This window comes from Pelobates fuscus, chromosome 13 (assembly GCF_036172605.1).
Source record: "Pelobates fuscus isolate aPelFus1 chromosome 13, aPelFus1.pri, whole genome shotgun sequence".
Lineage (NCBI taxonomy): Eukaryota > Metazoa > Chordata > Amphibia > Anura > Pelobatidae > Pelobates > Pelobates fuscus.
The window spans coordinates 54,313,746-54,327,216 of record NC_086329.1 but is presented as its reverse complement, the minus strand read 5'-3'; the positions used below and the strand labels follow the sequence as shown (position 1 = coordinate 54,327,216).

The 13,471-nt window shown below is 40.9% G+C and overlaps 1 protein-coding gene across 1 annotated transcript in view; it reads left to right on the top strand.

Moving 5' to 3' along the window:
• Positions 1 to 2,215: 2,215 nt before the first annotated feature.
• Positions 2,216 to 13,471, top strand: part of SOS2 (SOS Ras/Rho guanine nucleotide exchange factor 2) — a 75,593-nt gene continuing 64,337 nt past the window's right edge. Inside the window, exon 1 of the mRNA XM_063440397.1 lies at positions 2,216 to 2,440. Coding sequence (XP_063296467.1) covers positions 2,354 to 2,440 — 87 coding nt within the window. The 5' untranslated portion in view covers positions 2,216 to 2,353. The remainder of the gene's footprint in view (positions 2,441 to 13,471) is intronic.

The following is a 13,471-nucleotide window of genomic DNA, read 5'->3' as shown; positions in this document are numbered from 1 at the left end:
GGCCGGACTAACGTACAAAAGAATAGTCAGGATGCTAGCCGAGGTCAGGGGACACAACGATAAAGGAAAGCCAGAGGTCAGGGATACCAGAATGCAGGGAAGTCAAAATCAAAGGCAAAGTCAAAAACCAGAAGAAACTTGAATAAGGAATGCACTCTCAGGCAACCACTAGGGAAATCACGACAGGACAATTAGGAAAGGTAATTTTAGGTTCAAATACCTTCTTTACCTTTCTGATTGGCCGAGATCGCTATTTAACCCCTAAACGCGTGCGTGACATCATGTGCATGTCGACGTCGTTAATCACGTGATCGAACGTGGGGTATAATTAGCCGTGGATCCACAGCCGCCGGCGTCTATGAACATGCCGCAAGTGTCATGCAGACGCACGGCCGCTGACCGCAAGGTGAGGAAGAATATGGTACAATATATCAAAACAGAATGCACCTGTCATGGTTGATTATATACTTCCTACCTGTTCTATGTTAAATTTTGTATATATTGTGTATTAATATTGGTTTTGTATTTTATTGTACTCTATTGTATCAATGCAATGTTCTGTGGACCCAGGACATACTTGAAAACGAGAGAAATATCAATGTATCCTTCCTGGTAAACTATTTTATAAATAAATAAACATATATTTTTTTGCAAATTGCTAGTTACGTTCTCAGACAGACTTGACTCAACTCCACTCATCATTATCTACTATAAACTGTCCCTCCAGCAATAGTCACACTCCACTCTTCCATTGCTTTGTTAAATTGCCCTAACAGGCCCTCCATTTCCAGTTTCACTCCACTCATCCTCAGCTACAGTAAACTGAACTACCTCTCACTCAACTGCCCCAATCCACTAATTATTTCTTATAATAAACTGCCTCCCTATCAATAGTCCCACTTCACTCATCCTTTCTTCAACCCACTTCTCCTCCACTCATTCTTTCTGCTGTCTATTCACTGGCCACTAATTTCTCCTGTTTCACAGATACCTAGCAACCTCATCCTGTTCTCCACCATAATTAAACTTCTGATTCATTCCACAGTTCTTCTCATTCCCCTCTTGACACAATGCAGTTCCCCACTTTTCAAGTTCTTCCTGTACCCCTCTTTTCCCTTACCACGCCCCAGTTATTAACCCACTTTCCATTAATTCCCAGTTTTGATTCCCTATTCACTCTTCTCCCAATCCTTTCTCCTTCTTTATTACCAGCTTTTTAATTTGGACCACTTACTCTACCAAAGAGCCACCTAGTTACCCGAAATTCATGTTCCAAGATTACCTTGCACCCAGCACTTACACTACCTGCCAGGAAAGATCGCCACATAATTAAAAAATAAAGGAAACAAAAAATTGTTAAAATAAAATCCTTTTAAATAAATGTCACAGACCTGTCACTCCACCCTCTCTGTATTCAGTGCCTCTCACTCTCCCCTAGTTCCCCATTTTCACAGGTTTTCATTTCCTCCTCATTTACCACACACTGTCCTTTAGTCCCCCCCCCTAGCACTCTCATCCAGTCCCCCTCATTCACCCCACTCTGCCCTCCAGTCCCCCCCATTCAACCCCACACTCTCCTTCAGAGCTCCCTGATTCACTCTACTCTGCCCTCCAGTCACCCATCATTCACCCCCCACACTCTGCTCCAGTCCCCCTCATTCACCCCACTCTGCCCTCCAGCCCCCCCCCCTCATTCACCCCCACTCTCCTCCAGAGCCCCCTGATTCACTCTACTCTGCCCTCCAGTCACCCCTCATTCACCCCCCACACTCTGCTCCAGTCCCCTCCTTACTTAGCCCCCACACTTTCATCCAGTCCCCCCTGATTTACCCCACTCTGCCCTTCAGTCCTCCCTGATTCACCCCCACACTCTTCTCCAGTCCCCCCTGATTTACACCCCCCCCACACTGTCCTCCAGTCCCCTCCCCCTCATTCACTCTACTCTGCCCTCCAGCCCCCCTCCCCATTAACCCCCCCCAGTCCCCCTCAAACTCCCCCACACTGCCCCCTCCCCCCCATTTATCCCTCACGCTTTTCTCCAGTCCCCCCCAGTCTCCGCCCTCACTCTTTCCCCCAGATCTCTCCTCACACTCCAGGTCCCCCTGGCTCTCTCCCCTCCCCGTGGTCCCTCCTCTCTCCCCCCGCCGGGCCGGGCATGCTCCGTGTGACAGGGGGAAGGACTCCCAGGCTGAGGTTTCAGGTCTCTCAGAGGAAGCCGGATCTCTCCCAATAACAGCTCCCACCCCCCCAGGCCGAGCATGGGGGCAGCACGGAGCCCCGGCCGGGGGTAGAGCAGGGCCGCCAGCTGGGCCTGTGCATCCCCGGCCTGCGGTAGGGAGCGGCCGCCAGGACCATGCAGCCCTCTCCGCAAAGCTACGACTTCTACAGCGAGGAGAATGGCCCCAGGTGGAGGGGGCTCTTCGTACAGGCCCTCAGGAAGGTGGGTTAGAGGGGTAACTACAGGGGGCTTATAGAAAGGGTGTCAGGGGACAGGGGGCTTAGAGAATGGGGAGACGGGACAGGGGGGGCTTATAGAAAGGGTGTCAGGGGACAGGGGGGCTTATAGAAAGGGTGTCAGGGGACAGGGGGGGCTTATAGAAAGGGTGTCAGGGGACAGGGGGGCTTATAGAATGGGGAGACAGGGGGGCTTATAGAATGGGGAAAAGGGGGCTTATAGAATGGGGTGTCAGGGAACATGGGGGCTTACATAATGTGGGTATGGGGGGGGGGTTACAGAATAGGGGCAGGGGGGTTACAGAATGAGGGTATGGAGGGGGTACAGAATGGAGTCAGGGGTATTAAAGAATGGGGATTTAAGGGACACAGGGCTTATAGAATGGGGTGTCCCTAGGTTTATAAAGAGGGAACAGAGGCTTATCAGTAGATTGTGGTGTCAGAGGACAGGGGGTTCATAAATAGGGGTGTCAGAGGATGGGAGTGTAGCATTGCGATGGTGAACAGGTAAGGGCTTGTTCAGTTAACAGTGAATCAAAAGCCAAACTACAGAAATAGGGCAAAATAGCTGATTTGGAACTATTTTATTTTTTTAAGCTAATCACAGCTTGGCTATTTTATTCCTTTTGCAACTTGGTTTTCAATTCACTACAGGACGCTGTTTAATGAATAACCTCATATGTCTTTCCGTTTCCATACGTTGTATTTGTTGAGCGTATTGTATGTGTTTTGTGAAATTACAGCAGTAATTAAATGTAAGCTCCCGAGTCTTGCTTTGAATAACCAAGAAGTCATGTTATCTACAGCCTCTATGTACAAGGCCACTTCTAGACCGATTAGGTGTTTGCGTCCTGTTTTCTAGAAGGTCATCCAGAATCTGACAACAGCGGGACTAAAACTGATTTCATAGAACAATTATGGGATAAATTAATAGTACCCATGACATGAATCCTATTGCTAGCATCCATTGATGGCAGTCACAGATATTCCCTCTCGTACTTCATATGAGCTTTTATTGATGAACAAAGCAAGAATGCGTTCACACATATCCATGTCTGTCAGGGTTATTCACAAAAATAGCTGATATTCCAATTCAACTTTAGTCACAGCATGGCTATTTTATCATAAATTTCGCCAACCAAATTTAATCCACTAGAAGTTTTTTTTTTTTTTTTTTTTTTCTTTCTACAATGTAAAACATTTAATTTTCATGTAGTAATGACATTATTTAAAAGGTTATTCCAACCACCATGCCCACTTCAGTGATTTAAAGTGGTCATGGTGGTAGGAGTCAGAATGTGTAGTGTTTCAGCTTTAAACACTGTACATACTGAGATAATTCTGTGCTGAGGGCTAGTTTCACCCCAGTACACGTAACATTAGCAGTTCCGGGTTGCCTATGTCAATTCTGTGCATATTTTGTCTGTTGTAAACTCTCTGTCAGTAGTGGAGGCATGCTGCATCGCCAGGTCTGAGTTCTTAAAATGATGAAGGGGTGATGCTGTACTGGTTACGGTGTTTGGAGTGTTCCTTTCACTCAGTTTGTTCCCAAGCTAAACCAGTGGTGGCAGATGAAATGGCTCTCACCTAGGACAGTAACTTTCAGTAATCTCGGACAGCATTGGGACATTTATAGCTCTTTGCTACTCTAACAGTGAATAATATAACCCTAATAGATGCTTACATTAACTCCTTCCTATGCTATGCCAAAACTTAAATTGACAATAAACTTTATCCCCTTCAATGCTTTAACTTCAACCCTGACCCTAAATATTACTTAAAAATATCATGCAATATTAAAGACACATGCCATCTTGAGGTTTTTCAGACATTGGTAAACTACTCCGCCTTTGGTCTTATGGTTTATGATGTTTTCAGAACTCATTGATAGCATTACGTTCTCATCATAGACATCTATCTATGTATCTGTTTACTCTTGCCTTGTTGATATTTTTTGTCTGTCTAACACTGGCATCTTGGTACATTGCCGTATTGATAGCTTAAAATATTCTTTGATGTAGCAGTAAAAGCTTCTAAAATATTTGTTTTTGTGTCTTTAAGCCCCCTACCAATAACCTTTACGTTCCATTTTTTTATCTTTCGGCACAGTCTAAAATATGCTAACGTTTTTCAGAGAAATGTAGTTGTCAGATGAAAAAATATATAATTTTTTTTTGAAAAACACATGCAAACATCACATTGAACTAATAAATTGTACTCCAGTGCTTTACAATGTTACATTCTAGTAAATAATAATTTATTTAGGTAAACAGAAACAAGATACGATGCGTGTTCCTAAAAATCAAGTTTACATTCTAAATACTTCACATGATTATTGATAAAATTTTTACTTTACAATTACTTTTTGTATATATTTTGTTTCACTTTGATCTTTCGTATAATTTTCTTTAACTACCTTGCTGTTTACATTTTATATGTATCGCTATGTTTTTTTTGTGTGTTTTTTTGGGCGCTGTTAGAGCAAAAAAAAACAATAGCAGAAAAAGTTCTGTATCAAAATGTAGGGTTTTATCAATCGCATTCTGTAGCAAGTGGTGTGCCTGCTTTAAAAGACCCTTAAGATGAGCCATATCCACCTAATGTTCCTACATAGGAGGAGTTGAGCTGTGTCTGGCAGACTTCAAGTAAGACGCTAAACTGTTAGTAAACTGTTTGGCTACCTACATTATTATATAGCTTCAGGGCACTCATTGCACGATAACCACTAGAGCTAGCTTGGAGTGTTTTATGTTTTACCTGTTTAGCTTCAGATGGACTCTAGAGAATATGTCCTACTCATTTAACATTAGCCAGAGTCTATAAAGTAGAATCTTATATACTCTTTATCATTAGCTGAGCTATACAGGATGGATTGCCCTACTCTTTTGGCAATAGCCTGGCTCTTTGGAATGGAATTTTAATGTTAATACAAAATTTCTGCCTTATTTGTGTGATATGTATTAGCTATGCTTTCTGGACAGAACATAGGTGATTCCAAGTGAGAAGCTTACTTGCAAAATAAGTCCATGCTGTCTTTCCTGCCCCCTCCATTGAAAGCAAATTATGGTAGATATCTCTATATATGCTAATATTTGCTAGTGATCTGATTTTGCGTTTGACGGTCTTTTGCCATTTGCCTTTCCAGTTAGGTTTTTCTCTGCAAGATTCAGGTATCCGTGTTTAGAGACGTTATGTATTTTTTGTTTCTTTTTTTTCCTGTTGCTATCTGCTACGTCACTCTCTTGGTATTTTCAGTGGACAGAGGCCAACTCTTTGTAGTGAGAACTAGCTATAACTTGGTTATGTGTCTAATAGGCACTCTGTTTGCTTTAATTTTACTATTGGAGATAGCCCATCTAATCCTAGTATTTGTATAATTTGCCAATTTCATTGCATTGGTGAAGAAGGGGCCTGCGTGATTATACACTCCATGGATGATAGTTGACAGTACACACTGTGTAGAACAGGACAACTTGCTATTTAAAAACATTCTATTTTTTTTTTCTTTTCTTTATATGGGTACATATATTTAGCTATAGCTCAAGATATTTGTTTTTGTGCTCTATATGGCTTTGCATTATTATGTTATAGGTAAAGGAAAACTCCAAGCAGCACAATTACTACACAGTGCTGTTGTGGTTATGGTGGTAGAAGGGCCCAGGCACTAGTGATCGACCAAAATTTATTTTTATAGAGCCGATACCGATAGTCGTGAGCTTTCAGGCCGATAGCCGATAACTTACCAATACTGATATTATGTACATTTGTTTTGAAAAAAGAAACAATTTCTACACAAATCTACTGTTAACTGAACATGTTTATTATTTATTTATTTTTGCAAATCTATTTTTTTTTTTATTAAGTGGTAAATGCACAAAATATAGTGCCAGACAGATTTTTGTTTAATGTTTTCAAGAATATTTAGTGTTCCTCTCCTTTCCCTGTCCCTTGGTTATCTTCTACCCTGCCCTCCCTGTCCCTTAGTAGTGTTCCTCTCCCCTTTAGTGTTGTTTTCTCCCCCCTCCCCCTCCCGGCCCAGTGATCCTCTCCCCTCCCTGGTGTGCCTCATTACCTCTCTTGTAGCGTTGCCGAGCGGATCGCGGTACAGGAGCTTCTGTTTTCTGTGCCCGGCTGGACTGACAGGAAGTGCTCTCTCAGTAAGCACATCCTGTCAGTCCTGCCAGATACAGGAAACTGAAGCTCCTGTACCGCGGTCCGCTCTGCTCCACTCTACCACACTACATCGTGTGACTGCTAGGGGGAGCGCTGTGCGCTTCCTTCCTGCTGGTCACTCGATTCTTGCACCGGTGGACAGCAGGGCCATTGTGTCCATAAGGCGGATGTGGGTTCCGCCTTATGGACGCGAAGCCCCTGCATGCGTCTGCCTCACATTATCGGCAATATCAGTATCAATAGTGGCCGATACAGATATTTGCCAAAATACGGAATATCGGCCAAACCGATAATCGGTCTATCCCCACCAGGCACTCCCCCCAACCTAATTGCAAATGGTTTGACGACTTACTTGTGGTCCACCAGCAACCTTCTCTATTGAGAACTGGAAGTTTTCTGCTCAGATTCATGATCAAGTAATTCTCTCAGCCAATAAGCTAGTCCTGCCCAGTACGCTTAGCCCATGAGCCAATGGAAGCTTTATGCAGAAGCTTCAAGCTTTTAATGGAGGAAGTGACCAGCATTTGGCGGAGCCCATTTAGATGTCATGCCATTGGGTTGACTAGTAACATTGGGGATGAAGTGCCATAGCACACTGTAGTGGTTATGGTGCTTGGAATGTTCCTTTAATAAAACTACATGGGGCTGGATAGCTGAGCAGGAACCAAAGCTTGGTTGTAGACTTTTTCAGTTTGGTTACATTGTCAAAATGATTAACTTGTCAATTCATCACAGTCAGTAACTTCATGCACCGTGAATGCAGTTGCTGTCTGACAAGGCACAGTCAAGGCATTTTATGTAAATTATGTAATTTTCCCCATGGTTCTTGGAATTGTGTCCATCTTTCTCTGGTCTATGATATAACCTCATTTAGGTGAGATGCATGAGACTATTTAGATAAGAATACAGAGTGCCTGGAAGATTACCAGCTGCTAACAATATTTTTTGCTTATTCTTGTGCTTTTATCGCCCAGCTTGCTTTCTGATGGCTGTGTTGGTTAAAAGAAAACCATTGGGATATGTCAAAGAAACACCAAATCAAAGTAGATTGAAAAAATTGAGAAAAGAAGAGCAGATATAAAAAAAGACTCCAAATGATCTTGTCATACCTAGAATACTGAGTTTATTAAATAAACCCCTCAGTGATCTTTTTTATTGAATAGCTTTCTAAACCATCACCTTTTATGCTTGTAAGATTATATATCAATATGTATATGCAAAATGTGTGCAATAAATAGGGGTGTGAAAACCCCCAGAAATTTGGGGATGGACTGCCATTCACGAAGAAGATTCTTAACTGATATACTGAGATGTATGCCGTGTAGTGATGGCCTTAGGCTTTCAAGTGTACTGTGCAATGTCTAGGTGTGAAGTCCTTCCCACACATAATTATCATGTTATTTAAAATATATTTTACATTCATATTACCCTAATCCCACTTGTCCCATGTCCCTGGTGGTGTTGGGACCCACACTTGGCAATATACTACAGGGTGCGATCTGTAGAACTGAGGCAAATTGGCTGATGCTGAGATATCTGTACATTCATCAAATTTGTGACATTCTATCTGCACTCTTACAGGGCAGTGTGTTGTTATGATGATCTGTTCGTAGGCTCAGGTCACACATATCTAAGGCTAGCACTTGTGCTATGAGTAGATTGCTCTGGAGGATGCTTAGTGAAGGCACTGGGGATGTACTAATACAGGGGAACGTATAGAGCATCCTATACTAATGTAGGTTCAGGTATGTAAAAAAACAAAACAGACTTGCCTCTGCAGCACTTCTCTGTCTAATGATGCCTTGCACATGCAGCCTTGATGCCTTGCACATGCAGCCTAGTGTACACTAAAAACATTTTCATGGAAATTCTGTGTCAAGACAACCACGTATACAGTGTGAATTGAATAAACAACCAAACAAACAGTGGTTAATAATTAAAATAAATGAAATAGCACAGCCCTTACCTAGCTTTTTAGTTAACTGATAGGTTATGGAAAAAAAAAACAAGATATGATTGTTTTGCTTTAAAATTGCTCAACTTTTGCTCTATACATAGTAAAACAATATTTCAAGGCCAGGTATCTTGGCATATTGATTTCCAGATGGCAGACCATTCCAGATTGATAGTACCATTAGTTTGTTTTTTAATTTACATATATCAAATATGTGTTCTAAATCTCAAACATTTGCTACATTGTGAGAATGGTATAAAATATGTACTGCAGCGTTTCCACAATGCTGATAAAGGTAAATATTTTTCTGAGGCCTATAGGCGCTAAAATCCATTTTCTAGAATCTCATCTTTAACTCACAGCTTACTGTGAGTTATGATGACTCAATGGGCAGAGATTTAAACTACTGTTACTAGTAAAAAAAAAAAAAAAAAAAAAAAAGTGCAAAAGTGGGAACAATCACCATGGAAACTAGGTTAATCCTCCTGAATATGCATTAGCTCCTATTACACACACCTCCCATTGAGGTGTGTGTAATGGGGATAGGATAGGCGGAGCCACGTAGGGGACATGTCCATGATGAGATTTTTGTCACTGACCCTGTGCATACTGCAAAGGGCTATACTGTTCTAGGGTACATGGCCCGACCGCTTTGCCCATTATTATTATTATTATTGCCATTTATATAGCGCCAACAGATTCCGTAGCGCTTTACAATATTATGAGAGGGGGATTTAACTATAAATAGGACAATTACAAAAAACTTACAGGAACAATAGGTTGAAGAGGACCCTGCTCAATAAAGCTTACATTCTATAGGAGATGGGGTGTAAAACACATTAGGAATACCCTGAGTTAGCTTTGTGCTGCAGGGGCATGGTAATGACCTCTAATTTCTAGGGACTTCTCTCTGATGTCCCTATTCACAGTAAAACAGACTGTCAAGTTAGGATTGCGGAACAGGGGTCCTTCAGAAGATAAATTTATTCTATTTGTCATTTATGGCACTATGAGGATTCCGGTCAACTTTACACTTGTCTGCCAACAATGTTTTGTGTTAAATATCTACAAAGTATTGAAGCGTTGTTGTACAAAATTCATTATATCCTAAATTGTCTTGTCAGATTATTAAACATAGGTTTTATTTGTTTTTAATATGGACCTTAAAATGACAATGGCCCTTTTCGCGGTCACTTTAAATTTGGCTTGTTATGTATTGTGACTCTTCTGCTTGATTTTAAGTTGTTTTCCATAACTGGTATTTTGTAGAGCGCTTTTATTAGCAACGATGTAGAGCCGAATTTTTGGCACAAAGGGAGTGCATGTGCTGTCCTGGGCATATGCTTTGCAATCTGCACCAGGCTGTTGTTTGGTTGTACATATTTCTGGGCATATGGTGAGCTTTTATGTTTGATGACTGTCTGCATTCATTTCTATCAGCTCCTGGCTTTTAAATGGTATATCTTAATTTCACATCTCTCCTGTGAGACCATCATCTAAACAGTGCTTACAGTGTGACGGTGAAATGTAAGCAATAATTATGATTAAGCTCTTTTGAGCAGACCCCTCGATACCCTCTGTTCCTTTGTGTCCAGCTCGTTTTATAGCAATCACTTGTCAGTTAGTCTGCCTATTGTACAGTATTTGGTGGACCTTTTTTTAAATAATAATAATTCTGTTGTCAAATTATTTATGTAAAGATAAATTATGATGTAAACCCAACCCTCTTGTGTGACATCACCTTTGATCCTTTACACTTTTACAACGAAGAATAACAAGTCTGCTTTTAGAATCTAATTATGCATTTATGTAAGGTTAATTGTGCATCTTTTTTTCACCTTCACCTTCCAAGTTGCTATCTGAAAAGGCACAGACAGGGCATTTTATGTTAATGATGCAGTTTTTCTCATGGCCCTTGGAATTGTGTCCATAGTTCTCTTGTCTATGATAAATCCTCATTTAGTTGAGATGCATGAGACTATTTAGATAAGAATACAGAGTGTCTGAAAGATTACCAGTTGGCAATAATGTGTGTTGCATATTTTCTTGCAGTTTTATGGCCACGCTCATGGCAATTTAGAGCAATGTTTGGCTCAATAATGTGCACATGTTCCATCATTGATGCTTTACACACAACTATAAACCTAAATTCTTAGATGCAGCTCTCTCTCTAAAATACTATAAATTATGTTAAAGGAGCACTCCAACGATCTTAACATCTTCAGTAGTGGTTTTGGTGCCGGAAGTGCCCTAACTCCACCCCATTGTAAGTATTCAAACTATTTTAGAATGGTTTGACTTCTTACTTAGTGCCTGCTCCCTGTCTTAACTACTTCTTGGTTTGGACAATATTAGTTAACCCAGCCATCAGCTGAATTATAAAGTTCCTGTTTATCACTCAGATTGAAAGGATCACGGGCACCTGGTACAGCAAGGCCAGTGTTAAACCACTTGTAAATGGTTTGACAGATTATCATTGGATGGTGGCTGGAGACTCCATAACTACTACAACACAATGTTGTAGTTATGGAACTTTGAATGTTTAATAACCTTGGAAATTACATCAGCATCCAATTCAGCCCTGGTACAGCCGTGGCACACATTGCATTGGAGGAGAAGCAGTGGTCAATGATGGTTGAGCATCCTACAATTCCTAGCATGTGAATACATATTAAGGGTTGTGGAGTGTTCCCCCACATCATTTAGTGCAGAGCACATCAAGCCATTAATGACCCCCAGTGTTTAAAATGGTTACAGGAAAAATGTATAGTGAAATAAATTTTCATATTCATCACATTGGAGAGATATGTATTGGTTAGAATACTATGCCCAGGCTCTGGGGGTTGAAGAGGTTGACTAAATTCGTTATAAAATTAAAGGGAACCTATAATCCCAAAAATTACAATTGTTATTTCAGGACTATAGATTCTCTTCTGTCCACCCCTTTTGAGTTTAAAAGTTTACGTTAAATAACTTTTACTCACCTTGTTTCCAGCTCCAAGACTCTTATTCGAAGGAGGACTGGAGACTGCAGTAGAGATCAGAATGTTTTCTGACGTCTTCGCGATCACCTCCAATCCATTAAAAGCAACGAATTGGATGTGCGCGTGTATCACTAAACGCCGCGCTCCTCCAATTAAATCCTGCTAGAGGAAGCGCCTCTAGTGGCTGTCAGGAAGACAACCACTAGAGGTGGATTTAATCCTGCAATGTAAACATTGCAGTTTCTTAAAGAAGCAAACCAAAAACAACACCTGCATTTTTTAACGATTAAAACAAAAGGATAACTGCACCCAAACCTTTATTGAGATGGGCTAGGTCTAGGCAGGTGACTTTATAGGTAGAGTCTTCGTAACCTAGGCTTCTGTTTACGCAAATCAAATATTCATATAATTTAAGACTATGCATTGTATCATTTGCTGATGATTTTGACTTGTGTTTGGGTTCTTGGTAAATTAAAACTTCTATGGTTTTTTTTTTTACTTCATTTTAGATTTTTGGTTTTCAATTGCATTCAATGTTTTGTGAATAATCCACAAGCTTGCACAGGTTATATGAACATATGACCCATTTTTTTGGGGTGGTGGTGCTGGAAGCAGAAGGGGTTGTTATTCTAAGCATTTTTTATTTTCATTTTCATTTTCATTTGCATGCACTTTCTCACCTAAAGATTCTCTCGCCCTTTCTCCCCCCCCCCCCCATTCCCCCCCTCGCTCCGGATATTTGTGAAATGTGAATTTGAGAACCGATGTGAAATATTTCACATGAGGAAGAAATGTCTAAATTTTCGCTGAATCTTCCCGCACTCATTCCTGGCACACTGCAGTAATACAATGATACGTGGTTTCAATTTGGAGAATAAAAACATTGTGAAACATCCGTCTACATGGGGATAACCTAAGACAAATATATATTCAGTTTAACATTTTATTATATTTCAGAAATTCAAAACATAGAGAATATTTATTTTTTGGAGGAGACTACGGTATATACAAACATAAAGTTGCACACTTTGCTAAAGATTATACTCCCCGTGAGAAAATACAGGCCTTACTTCTTATGTATAACTTAGAGACACTATAGTCACCACAACAACTACAGCTTAATGTAGTTGTTCTGGTGAGTATAATCATTGCCTTCAGGCATTTTCATGGAAACAGATGGCCACTGGAGATGCTTCCTAGGGCAGTGCTGCATAGTAGGCAGCACTGCCGTTCAGCGTCTCCGCGCTCTGCATGGGGATGCTGAATTTTCCTCACAGAGATGCATTTATTCAATGCATCTCTATGAAGAAGTGCTGATTGGCCAAAACGGTGTTTGGCCCTGCCCCTAACCCGCCTCCTTGCCAATTTTAGCCAATCCAATGCTTTCACTGAAATGGACTTTGTGAACATTTTTTTTTGGGGGGGCGGGGGGGGGGGGGGGATTTATGCCTGTCTTTAGTGATTGTGTTGGAGGTTTTTCATTTAGACTTCTTAATTTGTTGTTTATGTAATTGTATCATTTTTATTGACATTGTATGCTTTTTATTTAATATTCATCTGCGTACTTAATTATTTCTGTTAGTTGGCAGTGCAGGTTTTAAACCGATGGTCTGCAGATTAACGTTGTTTTTTTACTGTCACGATTTAAAAGCAAGACCTGCAAAGTGACAGAACCACTTTAACCTTATGTGCCACTGGTATCAGTTTTTCTAAACTCTAATCTTAAAGGAACACTCAGGTCTGCACCAGGAAGGGACTCTAGTGGCTATCTGAGTGATGGCCACTAGAGGTATCCCCATAAACAATATAAACCCAGCCTTTTCTGAAAAACAGCACTGTTTGCATGGCTATGACGGCAGCTGTAGTGGTTCTGGTGCTTAGAGTGTGCCTTTAATATTAATACCTC